This window comes from Sciurus carolinensis, chromosome 4 (assembly GCF_902686445.1).
Source record: "Sciurus carolinensis chromosome 4, mSciCar1.2, whole genome shotgun sequence".
Lineage (NCBI taxonomy): Eukaryota > Metazoa > Chordata > Mammalia > Rodentia > Sciuridae > Sciurus > Sciurus carolinensis.
The window spans coordinates 113665313-113684312 of record NC_062216.1 but is presented as its reverse complement, the minus strand read 5'-3'; the positions used below and the strand labels follow the sequence as shown (position 1 = coordinate 113684312).

At 47.4% G+C, this 19000-nt stretch overlaps 1 protein-coding gene across 1 annotated transcript in view; it reads left to right on the top strand.

The window, feature by feature from the left end:
* The window catches only part of Calcoco1 (calcium binding and coiled-coil domain 1), a 38274-nt gene extending 20904 nt beyond the window's left edge, over positions 1 to 17370 (top strand). The window contains 19 exon segments of the mRNA XM_047549773.1: positions 3951 to 4037; positions 4039 to 4083; positions 4085 to 4132; positions 4464 to 4500; positions 4503 to 4565; positions 5604 to 5794; positions 7323 to 7481; positions 7876 to 8024; positions 9476 to 9566; positions 12113 to 12221; positions 12224 to 12267; positions 12474 to 12728; positions 13194 to 13319; positions 13789 to 13831; positions 13834 to 13883; positions 14261 to 14369; positions 14596 to 14795; positions 15275 to 15381; positions 16357 to 17370. Coding sequence (XP_047405729.1) covers positions 3951 to 4037; positions 4039 to 4083; positions 4085 to 4132; positions 4464 to 4500; positions 4503 to 4565; positions 5604 to 5794; positions 7323 to 7481; positions 7876 to 8024; positions 9476 to 9566; positions 12113 to 12221; positions 12224 to 12267; positions 12474 to 12728; positions 13194 to 13319; positions 13789 to 13831; positions 13834 to 13883; positions 14261 to 14369; positions 14596 to 14795; positions 15275 to 15381; positions 16357 to 16534 — 2091 coding nt within the window. The 3' untranslated portion in view covers positions 16535 to 17370.
* The last annotated feature ends 1630 nt before the right edge of the window (positions 17371 to 19000 follow it).

Below are 19000 nucleotides of genomic sequence, written 5' to 3'. Positions count from 1 at the left end.
AACACATACCAGAACTTCTTGGGTACGAACACCATACACTGAATACTTGTGCTTGAGTCCTGATTCTACACCCTAGGCAAGTCACTTAATTGTACCTCAATCTCATCATGTGGAAAATGAGGATAACAATAGGGTCTACTATGAGGCCTATTAAACAAATTGCAGGCATCCAATAACTAGGTTGCTATCATTTTAGCTCTGAGATTGGGGGTTTTGTTTGTTTCTGTTGTTTGTCACTGTAGTTTGTTTTTTACATGTCTTTAAGTGGAAAGGGAAAACTATGAATCCACTTGAGTCTGGGTCCTTGAACAGGCCTCATTCTTAGTAGTCCCAGGACTTCAAGCATCTCCTCATCCAGCAGCTTGTTCCCTAACTCGTAAATCCTGTCTAATGACAGGGACACGTCACCTTAAGGCTTGTACAACCCAGTAACCTCTTAAGTGCTTGGAGATCTTCAGATGGAAGGCACCAAAGGGCAGGCACCAGACACCCTATTCAGTGATAAAAGAAAAAACACTACCAAAAAAAAAAAAAAAAAAAAAAAAAAAAAAAAAAAAAAAAACTTGAGAAAGGCAGAAATCCCATAAGTTAGTGCAGGAGAGAATTAAAGCAGGCAGCTAGGAAGAGTAAAATCATCCTTAGACTGTAATCCCTTAACACAGAGAGAGGGAGAGAGACAATTCTGAATGCTTTCTGACTAAAGGCTTGCTAGGAAGTGGACAGGGGAAAAGGATGCCCAACTCTTTAATGCACTTGAGGTGTGGGAGGAGTGTAAATCTTTCACCTCTTATACATAAAAACCAGAGCTATGACCTGTATTGTTATCCTAATTAATTTAAACCAGTTAAAAGGCTTGAGCAAACAGGCTCCTGTAAGTAGCTTGTTTGTGAGTTGTGACAGGTCCTGAATTACACCAGACTCCCTATTCAACGTCATGTTTCTCATTCCACAGCTTTCATCACCACCTCGGGCAATACATCCTCTCCTAGACGCAGAAGCCACTCTAGGGGAGCCCCATTCAGGTGTGTGAGTGCTGTCAGGCCCCTTGGCACAGTAACCCTCGAGTTGCAAGAAAATGATCAACAGTGTAGAACATAAAGTTTTTGCAAGATGTGTCCCTGAGGCTGAAGCAAAGAAGAAACTACTGCCACAATTTTGAGTTTCTCGTGCTCCAAATGGTGAGTGGCAGTGGTATAATGTCAACACAGGACAAGGATCGGGACAATTCTAGTCGAAGTTCTACGGTTTCACATCTTTGACATTTCAGACCAGCTTTATTTTCTGCCTCTGTAAAGTGTGCAAAACACTAGACCTATCTCACAGGTGGTTGTGAATACAGAACAAGGAAGGCGCCCCGGAGAGCTTGCTGCCCATAGTACAGCAACAGGCAGAACGCGGCAGAGCCCTAAATCCTTTCCCCAACACCACCCTCCCGTGCGCGCTACGAACCAGAAGCCACCACTAGTGCAGCCTGCTTCCTCCTGAGGAATCCTGGGCCGTGAAGTCCTTTGATGGCCACACCCTCGCGGGCGGTCACGGAAATAAAGACTACGCCTCCCAGGATGCCGCGCGGAGGCCGCCGCGCCACCGCCCTCGGCTCCGCCCCTTGAGCGTGGCATCCTGGGATGTGTAGTCCTAAAAGCAGCAAGCTTAGTTGTGACCAGCTGAGGAAGAACCACACAACCCAGAAGTCCTCGCGTTCCCTCTTCCCCCTCCCCTCCTGGAGTCGGAGTGCTGTTTTTGTTGTTGGTGAAAGGTGAGGGAACAGCTGATCGTCTGTGGGGTAAGAAACTTGGCCTAATTCGGGGGGATGGTCTTACGGTTGTGGGGGCCGTCATCCCACTTTCCAGTCTGTGAAAGGATAATCCGAGGGAACCGTAGAAGGGGATACGGGAGCGTTTGGGTTTAATACTTTACGTATTGGAGAAGCCACCCCCACGTTTTGGGTCTTGTTGGTTTCAAGGGGCCCCCTGAGCAAGGGGTGCCTCCTCTTTGTCCTCAGTCTCTTTTCAGGCCTTCTTTATAAAGCTTGATACACTTATGGGAAGCTTGAGGGAGCCAAGTTTTTTTACTTATTCCCTTTCAAGCAAGGTTTGACCCTCACAAACCCCTTTCTCACCCCAATCCAAAGGCCTTTACTACGCAGAATCTCCGAGGGGAAAACTTCCAAGTTGTAAAACGTCAAGGAACTCTAGAGCCCTACAGAATGTAGGGATAGGGTGCGCGCACGCACACACACACTCACACCCGTATTCGTGTGAACATCTGAATCTAGCCACATATACTTTAGATGACCAGAACTTTCAGACAGTGAGAATGTTTGCAGCTGTTATTGATCTTCTTTGTGGGGAGTATTGAAGGCTTCCTCAGGCATAGATCTTTGGGAACAATTCACACTCCCATCCCCCTTAGAAGTAGGTATTTGGAGAAAATATGGATTAGTTTTAACCAGGGATTTTTTTGGAAAATCCAAAGAAACTATATTCAATCTCTATTTTAGGGGGAGAATATTCACCTTTTTGTATTGCTGACCCACCTTCCTTCTCCACTGGAGTGTCTGTTTTCAGTCTGATGTGGGTTTGTGGTGTTTGGGGAATGCACATGACTCCTAGTGATGGCTAATTGAACCATCAGCTGCAACTGACCCGAGGCAGATTAGTGGGCTGGAGAGGAGAGATGAGAAGAGGGCTGGCTCACAGCCCTTGGTTGAGGAGTTCCATGGATTATTGTTATTGTATCTTTCCTCACCCCACCCCCATTTTTCCAATTAACTCTTCCCAGCTAACTTGGAACATCCCTTCTTCCAAATCCCATCCATAACATGTCTTCAACTACCAACGTAGACAGACGACAGGTTCAGGCACTTAGAATCTCATCTAAGAGGAGCAGAGAGAAAATGGAGAAGGAAATATAACTGGGTTAACATCAAATCAGATCAGTGTGTTTTCAGTCCTGTTGCAGGCAAGATCTGGAAAGAAGAATAATAACACTTAACACTAAATACTAATACTTAATACTAAATATACATTTCCCCTTCTCAAGGTCCCTTACTTCCCACTCTTCAGTCTGTCCCCTGCCCAGGGGTGAGGCTTTCCTGGCTCTAAGCCCCCACATTCCATCTCCCCACACCACCACGTTCCTGCTGAGTGTTTCACTCCACCCTTGAAGCTGCCGCCTCCAGAATTCTTGACTTCCTGGAATAATGAAGTTAAGGGACAGAACCTGTCTTTCCTTATCCTCTCCTTGCCAGTGTTTCTTGGCTGAGAGAAGAAGCTTTTTGCTTCCCTATAATTCATTGGGGTAGATAACTCAGAGAGGGGAATAGACTGAGAACTCAGGGCCAGGTCCCTACTGTTGGGTCCCTTAAAACCCCCCAGCCATACTCCAGCTCTAAAGACTCAACTGTTTCCTTAGAGATTAGTTGCTTCTTTCAGGGGTCATAATTCATTCCCAGGTACAGTTGCGTCAGCAAGTTCAGGAGTAAGTAAGGAGACCGGCCCAAAATGAGAGGGCCCCACACCTCAGTTGGATTTGAATTCAAGAGCCAGAAGGTGTGGGGGTGAGATGAGGAAATGGAGACTGGGTAATCTGGAATGCTGAAGGAAGTTAATGGTCAAAAGAAGAGACTGATGGGGAGCACCTGGGATACTGAGTCTTGGTCAATGAGGCAGTGAAAGGGGAGTACAAAATTATAGACAACTGAATTCTAGGAAGGGCTTGAGAGCACAGAGGGTATACAGCATGACGCAGGGTGGGGACTGACTTGGAAGGCCAGACCTATGTCCTAGAGATTAAGAGTGATATCTTCAAAAGGTCCCATAGCCCTCAGGGGCTGGAAACCAGTATACCCTCACCTCCAGGTATAGTGGCCGGGGGTTGTGGCTGGGTGTGGATGGAGCTGGGGTGAGGGGAGTAGAGTGGAGAGACTTTTTCAGCTCTTTCTTTCATAGGAGAGTGGTTATCTTGGAGGGAAGGATGGACGAATCATCACTAAGCGGGCACTATCCCGGGGAGGAGTCAACTTTCTGAATGTTGCCCCGGACCTACATCCCCAACACCAAGGTGGAATGTCACTATACCCTCCCCACCAGGCACCATGCCCAGTGCCAGTGACTGGATTGGTATTTTCAAGGTAAATCTGAAACCCCTCTTATCTAAGGTTTATGGGATATGGGTTGATTAGAATAAGGAGAATGATGAGGTTTTTGGATTCCCTATGTTTAATAGGGAAGAAGAGAGAAGGATATCACCAATGACAGAGCCCGTCTTCTAAGCAGAACTCAGCTTCTCTCCATCTTAACCTTCCTCTCTCCTTACACAGTAGTGACCCCCTACCCTCACCCTCTCTTGTTATCTTCGCCACTGTAACACCACCCTACACCCTGCTCCATCCCTCAGCCCCTCCACCATCCTTAAATGGTAGTTCCGTTACCATACCTCTCTCCCACCTTGGACTTTCACAGGTGGAGGCTGCCTGTGTTCGGGATTACCACACATTTGTGTGTCTTCAGTGCCTGAAAGTACCACTGATGGTTCTCCTGTCCACGCAAGTGTTCAGTTCCAAGGTATAAGGGAAGATGGAACACTGGGAGGGAGGAGCCCAGGGAACAGAGTTTGGGATAAAGGTGTTGGCTCAGAAATGTGAAATGCACAGAGGGCAAGGAAAAGTGAATGCAAATAATAAGAATCCAACCCACATGCAATGGCACACGCCTGTGACTAGTCCCAGCTACTCGAGAGTCAAAGGCAGGAAGATCACTTGAGCCCAAGAGTTTGAGGCCAGCCTAGCCAACTTAGTAAGACCCCCCCCCATCTCAGAAAGAAAAGAAAAAATTACTCTAATGATAATAGATGTAACAGAGCTCTCAGAATAGAACCAACGACTTAGAGACAGAAGGATCTTTAGAGGGCATCTGATGCCATCTCCTACCCAAAGAAAAAGCTCCTCTTATGGAACTAGAGGGTAGGGAAGAAGGTAAGGTAGCATCATGTATTGAGGGGAGGGTAGTCATAAGATTCTGAAAGTCCTAGGTTCAAATCTCAGCTCTAATACTTACAAGCTGTTCGGCCTTGGACAGATTACTTACCTCTTTGTACCTGTTATCTTAACAGTAAAAGGGGATGCCTGCCTTATAGGCACAATATGAAGATTTAAAATGATATAGGTAAAACTGTTAGTGCAGGGGCTGGAGTTATGGCTCAGTGGTAGAGCACTCACCTGGCACGTGTGAGGCACTGGGTTCAGTCCTCAGCACCACATAAAATAAATAAGTAAAATAAAGGTATTATGTCCATCTACAACTAAAAAATTTTTTAAACTGTTAGTGCAGTGTTCAGTACAAGGTGGGCACTCAATAATGGCAGTTAGCATTATGGTGATGATTATAGCGGGCAGTGGGCTTGGGAAAGAGGAAGGAGAGTGTCCCAAGGAACAGAAATAACCTGTGGGAAGAGAGAGGAGAGAGATGGTATATGGGCTAGAGAGCAAGGGGCTGGAGGCCAAGAACAATGGAAAATGTGGTATATTAAGTGAGGAAAGGACCTGCAGAGCACTTGAGATCCTGGATCATACTGGGGTTCTGGGTCCACTCTTTTTCCCACAGCCAGCTACCTGCCCAAACCAGGAGCACAGCTCTACCAGTTCCGGTATGTGAACCGCCAGGGCCGGGTGTGTGGGCAGAGCCCCCCCTTCCAGTTCCGAGAGCCACGGCCCATGGATGAGCTGGTGACCCTGGAGGAGGCTGATGGAGGCTCTGACATCCTGCTGGTTGTCCCCAAGGCCACTGTGCTTCAAGTGAGGAAAAGAGCAATAGACTTGTTCATGGGCAAGGGAGGGGAGGACAGTGTTGCAAGAGGCCCTTACCACTTGCCTCTCCCCTCATTATGGTCTCAACTGAAAATCTCACTGAGAGTTTTAGAGTCTACTGTCAAGAAAATTTCGGCCTCACTAGGGATGTGTGTAACTCAGTGGACAGTCTCAACCTTGACATAGATGTGAATGTGTGAAGTAGGAAGGCAAGCCACTCACAGGCCATGAAACTCAGGATTTCATAAGACTTTTTGAGTCTTCCTTCTCTGAGCACTACATCCTGCCCTAGGCCCTAGAGGAAAATCCAAAGGATGGAGGGGAGGGAGGCTGCTCCAGGGACCCTTGAGAGGCAGGAAGGATGAGGCAGGTGAGCAGCCAGAGCAGGTAGGAGTGCCCAGACCAACCCCATCCAGTACCAGAGTTGCTGACCATGTGTGGTTCTTGGTACATCAATGTGATGACTCCAAGTTGAGATATAATCAGTTTTTTTAGTATTTAAGAAAAGGAATGTAAAAGTAAAAAATAATAATAATAAAATAAATAAATGAATGAAAACAAAAAAGGATTAAAAAAATAAAAATAAATTTAAAAAGGAATGTAAAATATCTCAATAATTTTATACAGATTACATGTTGAAATAATAGTTTAGATTTAATTAGATAATGTAAAAATTAATTTACAGTTACTTACTTTACAGTTGCATTTACTTACTTTTTAAAGTGACTGCTAGAAAATGTAAACATACATATGGCTTGTATCATTCCCAACGGGCCAGATAGAGAAGAATTAGGGAGCAGGGCAGATATTATCCAGAAAACTTTCCTGAAGGAAGGCAGGGGCCAGGGTAAGGTGGGGAGCATGTCTATTCCCAGATGAGATGAAAGCGCCAAGGAGGCTCAGAAGGTGAGTGCGGTAGCTTTTCTGTGATTTAGATAAACCCTCCTGCCCTCTAGAATCCCAAGTCAAATAAGTAAATGGAATCACACCAAGAGCAGGAGATATTCACACCTCACCTAGGTCAGAGGTGTGTGAGCTCCTACTTGGTGTTCTGTTTTCACAGTCATTAATTACTCTTACAACAACCCAAATTAAGGGGTTACTTTACAGATGGGGACACAGAGGCTCAGAGGAGTTCAATAACTTGTTTGGAGTCACACAGCTAGTAAAAATTGTATTGGAGATTTGACCCACCTGTGTCTAACTCTAGAACAGATAGGGTAAACTTAAGGGACCTGCCCCTCTTGTCTGTGCCTCAGGCTAGACAAGGGATTCCTATGGCTGCTGGGTGAGGAAGGCACCAGACCTGGGGTGGGGAAGGTAAGAGGGATGGCAGAAGAGTGCTGTGACTGGTGTGTCTGAGTGGGTGGTGGGCAGCGACTCTGCAGCCTCCCCTGCTCATCCCTTCATGGCTCATATTGACATGGCTTCCCAACCCTAAGTGCTTCTGGGGAGTGAAGGGGCCTTATAATGGGTGCATTGCAGGCACGCCCTCTTCTCATTCTGCTCCCTGTAGAACCAGCTGGATGAGAGCCAACAAGAACGGAATGACTTAATGCAGCTGAAGTTGCAGCTGGAGGGACAAGTGGCAGAGCTGAGGAGCAGAGTGCAAGAGCTTGACACAGCTTTGGCGACTGCCAGACAGGAGCACGCAGAGCTGACAGAGCAGTACAAGGTGGGAGTTGGGCCTGGTCAAGGGCTGGGCCTGGCTGCTCACCAAGCACCCAAAATTGGAACCCCAGTGACGAGAGGGAAGGAGATGTTGGTGGGCTTTTAAGACGGTTCTGACATTAAGAAAATAGGTTTAAGGGTAACAAGTGGGTTTAAACTGAAATACAAGAGATATTGTTCCAAATTTGTATTAAGACTTGGTCCTTTGACCATGGGAATGTAAGGTGGAGGCAACTGTATTCCCAGGTAAGGGAACATCCTATACAGTCTCTTTCTCAGGGAAGGTGCTTGAATGGAGGTGGGAGTAGTTTAACACTTTTTGTATTCCTCCTAATCCTTTATCCTCTTCTTGAGAGATGAGTCTCAACTTCCCCCTTCTGTGGGAACCTTAATTCCAGGGGCTTTCCCGGTCCCATGGCAAGCTTACAGAAGAGAGGGACATCCTGAGCCGCCAACAGGGAGACCATGTGGCACGCATCCTAGAGCTGGAGGATGACATCCAGACCATCAGTGAGAAAGTGCTGACAAAGGAGGTGGAGCTGGACAGGTTAGGGGACCTCTCTGCCCCTTTTTATGCCCTTCATTTCCTGGGACCCCCCATCGTCTAGCCTCCTGTAACAGGCAGGCAAATCTCTGTCTCACCTCACTCAGAGTATTCTACCTAGCTCTCTTTCCTCTTTCCTAATGCTATTCTGTATTCACCATTTTCAGAAATAATTATAGTTACCATTTAATTGTGCAGCAAAAGCTAAGCAAGAGCTCAGAGTGGAGATTTGGAAGAAGAGAATGGGTAGAATAGTCAATGCAAGATAAGAAATGATGGATTTCAGATTTTACCACAGGAAACATAATTAGAGTGTTTGCACTTAAATTCTAGAGCTAGTGATCCAGGAATGTGGGTCTCTCCCTTGAAAAAAGGTAAAAATCTTAGGGGGCTGGGAATTTAGCTCAGTGGCTGAGCACATGCAAGGCCCTAAGTTTGGTTCTTGGCCCCTGATTTAAAAAAGAGAAAGAAAAGTATAAATCTTAGAATATTAGCATTGGGAGTAATGTTAGGTACGTAAGAGAAGGTCACCCTGAATAGACAGTCTCTTTCAGTTTTGGACAGCTGTTACTTTAATCTTGTGCATAGAACCAAACTCTACCTTCCTCTAACCTACCAATGGGTTAGATCTCTAGAGCTACATAGAATAAATGTTTCTTCTTCTATCAGAAAACTTATTTCTACCAAATAGCATAAGTTACTGCCCATTTTCATGTTTGTCCTTTAAATTTTTCACCAGATTAAATACGCCAGTTCTTTCATTGATCAAATATCCTAATTTTCTTTCAGTACTGCTAAATTTGATTTTTTAAACTCTTTAAAGGAAAGAGGTGTTCTGCCCAAGGCCCACAGTAATAAATGAATTAATATGAGAGGCTTCCTTAGGATATACTAGTGTTGCCTTCAGGTAGATGTCTATGTTCTCAGGGACCGTCTGGACCAGGGGTCAGCAAACTGTGACCCACATGCCAATCTAGCTTTTAACACCATGCTTATTTACTTTCTGTATATAATGACTGCTTTCACAGAATGATGGCAGAGTTGAGTAGTTGCCAAAGAGACCACATGGCCTGCAAAGCCTAAAGTGTTTACTATCCGGCCCTTTACCAAAGAAGTCTGCCAACTTCTGATCTAAAACAAAAGTTTATAATCAATAGTGACTGCTCTTGATCTAGAAAAGACTGGATTCTAGTTTCTCAATTGAGTGAAAACAGGGAGCCATCAGCAGAACGTTCCTGAAAGTGATACTTAAAAAGAAAAGACAATGGTTTATTTCTCGATTTTGCTCAAGAATCCAAGATATTGGGTTGGACTTAGAGCTGGGACCTTTGGTTTGGGGACTTGAGCATCTAGAGCCAAATGGAGCCAGGAGCACTGGTAAAAGAGTGCAGGACAGAAGTGTGGATCCTTCTCTGGATGACCAGTTGATCTGCCATGTCATTCCCCACTCACAGGGTTAGAGACACAGTCAAGGCCCTGACTCGGGAACAAGAGAAGCTCCTGGGGCAGCTGAAGGAAATCCAAGCAGACAAGGAGCAAAGCGAGGTAAGCCCAGGCTCAGAGCTGGTTTGCTTTCTCAGCTGTTCAACTTGTATGAATGGAGCCCTGTCTGAGTGCTGGGATAAAAATGTGAAGAAGACCCTGTGTGCACTCTATTCCCGAACATATTACCACACCCAAATTGAAATTAGTGAAAAGTGGAATATAAAGAGTGTCACAAGAGGGCTGGGGTTATGGCTTGCCTAGCATGTGTGAAGCACTGGGTTTGATTCTCGGCACCACATACAAATAAATGAATAAAATAAAGGTCTATCAGCATCTTAAAAAAAAATAAAAAAGAGTGTCATGAGAAATCTACTATAGTACTATGAGACTCCATAGAGGTGAATGAGAGCATATCTTAGAAACATTAGAAAAGGCTGTTAAAAAGAAGTCATGAGCTAGCCTTGTATTTCCAAACCTTATTAGCTGAGGAATCCCTCTCCCCATCCCCTATGAAGTTTTACATCTTATGTAGAACCTCACTGAAAAAGTAAAAGTAACATTGTATTACTGTAAATTTATTTCTTACCAATTTAAGCATAAACATTAATTTATAAGACAGTGAAAGCAATTAAGTAATTTTTAAATTTTTTTTAGTTGTAGATGGACAGAATGTGTCTATTTATTTATTTATTTATGTGGTGCTGAGTCTCAAACCCAGGGCCCCACACATGCAAGGCAAGTGCACTGAGCCACAACCCGAGGCCACAATTAAGCGGTTTTGATGGATACCAAACTTTGAAATTAGGGATTATGGATGGACTGCTCTGTCAGCTTAGCAGCTAGTGTATTTCTGTATTTTGTTTTGGTTGTACAATATTAAGAACACCTTGAGTCATCACACAAGTAGGTGTAAGTGGTAACAGTTTTTAAATTATTCACCTTACAGTCTCAGTTTACTCTTCAGTAGAAGATAAAATAGAAATTTATTTTATAGAAATGAATTTTATAGAAATTTATAGAAATGAATTAACCTAGAAACACATATTGATAGATTGGTGATCTTCAGTGTGTTAACTTGTGAGCGTATGTTCTGTTTTTAAGCATAATTTTTTAAAAGTTAGAACAGTTTGGGGCTGGAGTCTTAACTCGGTTGGAACGCTTTTACATAACATGTCAGGCCTTGCATTTCATCCCAGCACTGAAAATAATAATAATAAGTTCAAACCAGATATTTGCAGAACCCCTCAATTGCTTCCTCAGAATTTGAACTTCTGTAGTAGATGGCTTGAAAACTCTTTGCTCAGCAGTGAAGAATATGTAGAATTTGAGCAGACAGAGATGAGAAGGAGACCACTGTAGGAGTAGAGAGAGAGAGGAGCAAAGGCTTAGAGACCAGGATACATACTCAGGGCAGGTAATTGTGTGAGTGAAGAGTTTGAGATAAGGCATAGGTCAGATTGTAGAGGGTCTTGAGCTTAGACTTAATTCTTTAAGCAGTGAGAAGCATTGGTGGTTTTCAAGCAGGAGTGACATGTACTTAAATAATCATACTTAAGATTAATCTGGGGGCTGGGGAGATAGCTCAGTTGGTAGAGTGCTTGCCTTGCAAGCACAAGGCCCTGGGTTCGATCCCCAGCACCCCCCCCCAAAAAAAAAAGATTAATCTGATTGCCTTGTGAAAAATAAACCAGTTATGAGGGTATTCAGTCATCCAAGTGTAAGAACGACTAGAGCCTAAGCTAACACGGTTGCAACCATAATAGAAAAAGAGAGCAAGAAATGGTGGCACCTAGAGAGAGAACAGAACCATGCATGGCACTGAGGTATCTGGCCTGGGTGACTTGGGAGTTAGTAACTTAGAAAAAGAGTAGAGAAGACTAGAGCTGGGGTTGTGGCTCAGTAGTAGAGCACTTGGGTTTCATCCTTAACACCACATTAAAAAAAAGAATAAGTAAACAACAAAAAATGAATAAATAAAGGTATTGTGTCCATCTACAACTAAAAAAATGTTTTTAAAAAGAGTAGAGAAGATTAGGGTGAGGTAGAATATGCTGAGTTTAAGGGGCACGTGGAACATTCAGACTGGGTTTTAAGTGTTAAAGCAGGACTGGGTTGTGTGGCACACCCCTGTAATCCCAATAACTCAAAAGTCTGAGGCAGGAGGAATAAGGCCAGCCTCAGCAAGTCAGTGAGTCCCTGTCTCAAAATAAAAAGGGTTGGGGATATAGCTCATGGTAGCACACTTGCCTAGCATGTGTGAGACCTGGGTTCAGTCACTAGTAATGCAAGCGCACACACACACACACACCACACACACACACACACACACACGGTAAAGTGAGAAAGCAGAAGTGAGATGAGGGATACCTACATGTAAGATCCCAGGTTGTGATGCTGGATACCTTGTTTGGGAACTGGAGATTGAATGTTCAAGTTCAAGTCCTTATGAGTTGAGAACCAAGCAGGGCTAGCAAGAGCTGAGCACTTGAGTTTGTATATAAACTCTAAGAAATGGAACCTTCTCTCATCACAGTGACAGAGCTTACCCTCTCCCCATCCATCCCAACACTTAGACCCCTTTCCTTACCCCTTTCCACTTCCATCAGGCTGAGCTCCAAGTGGCACAGCAGGAGAACCATCGCTTAAATGTGGAGCTGCAAGAGGCCAAGGGCCGGCAGGAAGAGCAGAGTGCTCAAGCCCAGAGACTGAAGGACAAGAGGCCCAGATGAAGGACACCCTAGGCCAGGCCCAGCAGCGAGTGGTAAGTGAAGACCCCCAGGCGATAGGAAGCAGTTTAATTTCCAAAAGTTAGTTGTAGAAAAGTCTGGGTTTCCAGAGAAAAGGGGAAGAGACATAGCTAGACTAAACAACACAGTCCTAAGCCCTAATACCAGGATTGGGGAGTGGGACCTGGTTCATAAATGTTTCCAAGGGAACTCTGACCTCCATCTCCTCCTTTCTCCTGAGGCTGAGCTGGAACCCCTGAAGGAGCAGCTTCGAGGAGCCCAGGAGCTTGCAGCCTCAAGCCAACAGAAGGCTGCCCTTCTTGGGGAGGAGTTGGCCAGTGCAGCCGGAGCCAGGGACCGCACCATAGCAGAGTTACACCGCAGCCGCCTGGAAGTGGCTGAAGTCACCGGCAGGCTATCTGAGCTCAGTCTGCACCTGAAGGAGGAAAAATGCCAGTGGAGCAAGGAGCGGGCTGGGTTGCTGCAGAGTGTGGAGGTAGAGGGGCAGGGGGACCTGGCAGTCTCATGGCTACTGCCCCCACCACTATGGGGATTCCTATATGTGGTCAGACCCTCTGGGAGAATCTTAGAGTACCTAGGGATGAGGAGGGGCTTGGAGGGAGACAGAAGTATACTCTGCTTTCTGGGCATGATCCAGCACCAGGGTATCCCAAACCCAATCACCATAGGACCTACCTTAGTATCTTCCTTAGTACAGGAACATTTACTGCCATAGGTACTATGCCCTGCCATATACCCATTCCCAGTCAGCACAGCACCTTGCTGTCACATCCTACCCTGCATTCAGTGGGATATAGGAAAAGAAGAAGGTAAGATGAGGAAGTCGCTCAACCATTCCATTCAACAAGAGAAGGGACACAGTAAGAGATGATGCTGTTGCCAATGGCATCCCTTCTCCTTCACAAACTTCACCTCCCATTCCCTTTTGACCATCTCCCAGGCAGAGAAGGACAAGATCCTGAAGCTTAGCGCAGAGATCCTTCGACTGGAGAAGGCAGTTCAGGAGGAGAGGACCCAGAACCAAGTGTTCAAGACTGAACTGGCCCGGGAAAAGGATTCTAGCCTGGTGAGGCACCTGACCACCATGAGCCCCATCATGTGTCCTCCTGAGGCATTAGTTCTCCTTCACTGTCCTGGGTGTGGCTCAGACATGCCAGGTGCATGCTTCTTTGTTGGGTGGCACCTCACTTGCAAACCTCCCGGCTCTCCTTGATTTGAATATGCAGTGTCTGCTCTTGGCACACATCTGAGCCTATTAAGGGTGACTTAGGGGAATTATAGAATGCTCCCCTGGTATGACTAAGGCCTCTGCACCCCAGACTAGGGCAGTCTTCCAAGTCCACACTCAAGAAGCAGAGATTAGGACTCAGACTGAGACTCTGGCCAAAACAGGAGTCTCAAAGAGGAAGAGCATTGTGTGTGTCAGAGCAGAGGTGTGGAGAGATCTGGTTCTAGACTGTTGGTCCAGGTCCCAGAGGCCAAGTTCTTGGATTCACATTCTAGGCTCCAGATTCTATCTCGCCCTTTACCCTCAGGTGCAGTTGTCAGAGAGTAAGCGGGAGTTGACGGAGCTGCGGTCAGCCTGCGCGTGCTCCAGAAGGAAAAAGAGCAGTTGCAGGTGGAGAAGCAGGTGAGAACCATAAATCAAGTCTTCTGGACGCCAGATCTGAAGACTCGGGGGTTTGAAACTCTGTATTTTATTATCAACTCTTGGCTTCGAAACTGAAATCTTTTCTAAAAGGGCCCAGAAGCTAAAAAGGAGACCCAGGCTTCTCTTATTAAATGACTTGGCAGGGCAGGGGAGGATCGCCAGGAGAAGAGAGGGATGTCAAGGGTGAAGGGAATGTCCCGGGTAAGGAAATCTAACCTATGTTACCCCGCCTGTGGTGAAGGCACCTAATCCCGAGGAGGGAGGAGTGCATCTTGGGGCCAGCAGAGGCCATACAGGCCATTAAGAGCAGCATCTTCCCAGCCTCAAGCACCTGCCTCTTTCCTCCCCAACTCCAGGAACTGCTAGAGTACATGAGAAAGCTGGAGGCCCGCCTGGAGAAGGTGGCAGATGAGAAGTGGAATGAGGATGCTGCCACAGAGGACGAGGAGGCCACTGCTGGGCTGAGTCTGTATACTCCCCATCTTGGGACTTCTCTTCCCCATTCCTCCTCCCCCTGTTGAGGAAGGGAAGAGCCATGTGACCCTCTGGGAACTGCCTCTGCCTTCTACATGTTTTGCCTTCTTCCTTCCCAGACCCTGGCACCTATTTAGTTTTACTGTCCCCTCATCCAGAGGAGATCGAGTGGATCTAGCCCTCTAACAGTGCATCCTTCTTGTCTCCTCTCCAACAGGCTGCCCAGCGCCTCTCACAGACTCAGAGGATGAGTCCCCAGAAGACATGAGACTACCACCCTATGGCCTGTGTGAGCGTGGAGACCCAAGCTCTTCTCCTGCTGGACCCCGAGAGGCTTCTCCCCTGGTTGTCATCAGCCAACCGGCTCCCATTGCTCCCCACCTCTCAGGGCCAGCCGAGGACAGTAGCTCTGATTCGGTGAGCAGTGAGGGGAGCCCGAGCTGAAGTACTAAGAAGGGGTAGGGCCACATACACCCAGGAGTCCCAGCCTGCACAGCAGGAAGTCTGTGCCACAGGGGGCTCTCTTATGTTTTTGTTTTTGCAGAGCCGAGGAAGAACCCAGGGCCTGTTGCTTGCTAGGCAGGCACTCTACCACTGAGCTACATCCCCAGCCTCCAGGGCTGTCTTTTGTTCTCAGGGGAGAGGAGGCAGACACAGCCTTTTTTCAAGGCCACCAATGGATACCACCCCAAAATCCAGTCCAGCCCAGTCCTCACTTCTAGTCCCTGTTGCTCCTAACCACCAGATCCCATCAAAACGCCTCTCCTGCCTTTCTCTTCCTACACCCCTCTGCCCACTGTCCCAGCCTTGGCTTCTCTTCCCTGACCTGTCCCAGTGTGCTACTCCCCCACCTTGGGACACCACCCCAAACCCTCTCCTATCTCTTTGGTGCCCAGGAGGCTGAGGATGAAAAGTCAGTCCTGATGGCAGCTGTGCAGAGTGGGGGTGAGGAGGCCAACCTGCTGCTTCCTGAACTGGGCAGTGCCTTCTATGACATGGCCAGGTGAGTTCAGAAGAGGAGGACACAGGGAGGCGGGAGGAAGTTGGTGGGAAAGAGCGACCACGTGACTAGTCACCATTCCCTGCTTCAACCTTCCCTTCTTGGCCTCAGCCAAAAGGAGGAGATACAGGTGTGGTTGACATAGAAAATTACCCAGTGCTGGAATCCGGGGTACCTCCAGGTAATCTCTCCCCCTGCCTTAGCAGTGCAACCAGGGGCCCTGCCTTTTACTGGCTTCTGTGTTGTTCTAGCACCATCTTCCGTGGAGCCCAAATTGCCCTGCATTCCCTCTCTCCTGCCCCTACCCCTTCCCCAACCACCAGGTAGGTACCTAGGCTCTTTGGGAGAGGAAGGGAGGGTGATCAAGTTCCCCAGGGATAAGAGCAGTAAGAAAGTGGATCAAGCATCTATTTACTATACCTGAGATGTTGTCTCTCTTCCCTGACTTCCCTGGGGAACTCTTTGGGAGGGGAATCCCCAGGGATTGGGGTTTCGGCAGTCAAATTGCCCCCTTCTGCCTTCCCTTTTCTTCCCTGGGTCAAGAGGGCAGAGTGTGGGGAAGAGAGATTTTATCATCGAGCCCCCAGCTCTGCCTGGATATGAGATGGGCTTGGGGCAGGGAGGGGGGTGACGCTGTCATCCTTCTCTGCTGGAGCAAGAAGATGAAGGACGATGTCAGACTCATTTTCAGCCTCATTAGGCAGCAGACGGAGATGGAGGGAGGAGAGCAGGAGGTTGGGGGATGGGTCCTGCACTACAGAGATCAGTGGGGCCTCAAGAAAAGAGGCCATGGGGACCTGGAAAACTAAGGCATTCACTATCATGGGGAAAAAGATGCCTTAGGAGAGGCTGGGACAGAGAACAACCAGGATGCTGTGTTAGGAGCACAAATATCTGGGGTCCTGCTCCTGAGGTCTGCAAGTCACAAAGGCAAGAGAGTACACTGACCCTCTCCTTTTCCCCTCCATCTCTCTTTAGTGGCTTTACTGTGGGTCCCCTGTCAGAGGCCAGCACCGGGGGCCCTGCCACTCCCCCATGGAAGGAGTGCCCTATCTGTAAGGAGCGCTTCCCTGCCGAGAGTGACAAGGATGCCCTGGAGGACCACATGGATGGACACTTCTTTTTCAGCACCCAGGACCCTTTCACCTTTGAGTGATCTCACCCCTTGCTAATATATGCACAGATATACACTTTCACACACACACATGCACACACTCATGCACAGTTATACACTTGGTTCTCATGCCTGTGTTCCATCACACTGGGCTCCATGATACTCTGTTCCCAAAGAACCGCTCCTGTATGCCCTGTTTTCATCCCAAGCTTTCTAACTTCATCCTCTCCTACCTGGCCCTTTTGTCCCAGGCAGGGGTCCTTCTTGGAAGCAGTGTCTGCATTTATCCCCTGAAAGCGGTTTTAGTGGAACCAAGATGGAGAAGACCTCCCCCTCTGGGAATGGAATCATCCGCTGCTAGCCCTGGTTGCTTCTGGTATTTGGAGCCACCACACACATGCTCATACACACTCCCTCTCTGTTGCCCCAAAGCCAATTCCTGGGGCACCCCACTTTCTCTTATTTGGGGTTTATGTTTGTTTATCTGAGTTTTCTCTGGGGCCTGTATACAGGCAGCAGCATGGACATCATGACCTCTTTGGGTCTCAGCTTCAGTGGTTCCTCTTTCTGTTCCCCACTTACTTCCACGCCCCATCCCAGCCTTTTCCATAGCCTTAGATATCAAGTTTGGAGGTTCATTTTGTATTTTTAAGGATTTTCTCTCCTGCCACCCCCCACCCCCACACACCCATATCTTTACATGGAAAGAAATAATGTATTTGTGCCTTCCGTGAGGGATGAGGGAACGAGTGATCCCAGGTGCCCTCATTTCCCGGCCTCTCCCCTTCTCAAGGTCCCCACAGCAATAAAACTTCCTCCCTCCACACCCTCCCCTCTTATATGTAGTTTGGACAAATATATTTATATGATATGTGTAACCGTTGTCATAAAATGTGTGCTTAATCTGAGGTGTGACTAGAGCAAAGAGGGTCCAGTCTGACTCCTAGACCCAGGGGGGAGGGGGCAGAGATAACTGCTAAGCAATTATCTTCCCACTGTTCCTCCTAACACATTGGAGCCTGGGGGCTAGGGACTGGCCACCAGAGGAAAGAGGAGGAGAAAGAAACTTTGTCCCAAAAGGGGAGGTCTGTTTTGGATCACAGTGCAGAGGGGAGGGGGCAAACTGATGAGTCTGAGCTCTGCTCAGGGTGTAGTCTCAGTTGGGGCATGCCTGGGGAGCGGGGCCAAGGTTTCCACTGCTCACACCGTAGCAGCCATCCTGTGCCCTGTACCAAAAGACAGGCATTACTCCCGTCAAGAGGGAACATCACTCAGTACTCACCTAGTAAAAAACACCCTGAGCCCATACCTCTGAAGAAAATTTTCTGTTCCTCCCATCCCTGCCTCTCCCTCTCCCTCTGTTGCCATCCTCAACACCCATAATGCACTCTCTGACTCCACAGTCACAAAAACACATTCATCCACTCTAACCAGCTTCACGAGCTAGACACATCCACAGCATCGTAAAGCATTTATTAAGGACCTGCGTGCTCACCAAGGCTCTCAGCAGTGCCCTGCGTGAGCATGTGTCCATGGCCCCCTTGTTCTCCATCCCAAGAACTCTCTTATCTGCAGCCTTCCATTCCCTTCAGGGCTCCTGGGTGGACCACCCCCACCATTCCCTCTTTCCATCTACCTGAAACCCTCCCAACCACCCCGCTTCCAGCCCCACCTGGATGACATCTTACATCCTTCCTTCTTCCCTCACGTCTCTGTCTCCTAGCAACCCCATCTCATTCCCTGAATCCCTTCCAAGGAAATTAGAGATAATGGATCTCTCCTCTCTCCATCTCAACCCCTCTTTATTGATCCTCCTTTAATGAAAGTTAATTATAACAATGATTTAATTAATAGAATCCCTCTCTTCCTTTATTGCTTCCCGTATTAAGACTATTAATAAATACGAGCTGGGCTGACAGAGGCATCCATCACCCGCCTGGGATTCCCCCCATCCCTCCTTTTTACCCTTCCCCTCTCCCCCTCCCTCTCTGGCCTATAAACTTGCTGGGGTAGTGGGGGTTAATCAGAGAGGAATTATGAGCCAACATCCCCAGCAGGAGGTGCATTTAATGAAATCACTGTGATTTATGTCTGGGGGAGGTGGGGAGGGAAGAATCTGGGACCCACACATCCTGGATTCCAGGAGGGTGAGCCCCTAGTGCAAAAGAAGAGGAGAGACAAACAGAAGCCCAAGCTGTCTGCTCCCACCCCACAACCCCTGCCAAGCCACACATCTGCCCCTGTTGGGAACCACATAACTAGCTGCACAAGGCCATCCACACGAAGCTGTCAGACCAGAAGCACAAGAATTGCAGTGTAGGTTTTATTCTCACCTCCAAAAGTTTTACATGGATCCTTCTTCCCTCCTTCCTTTTTCCCCAGTTCCATCCACCATTACCTTCCCAAAGCCACACTCCCTTAGTCCCTTTACAGGCTCCTCAACATGGATATCTAGAGTGTCCAGGTGCTTCTCTCTACCCTCTGTGTGTCTTTCTGGTGTATGATCTG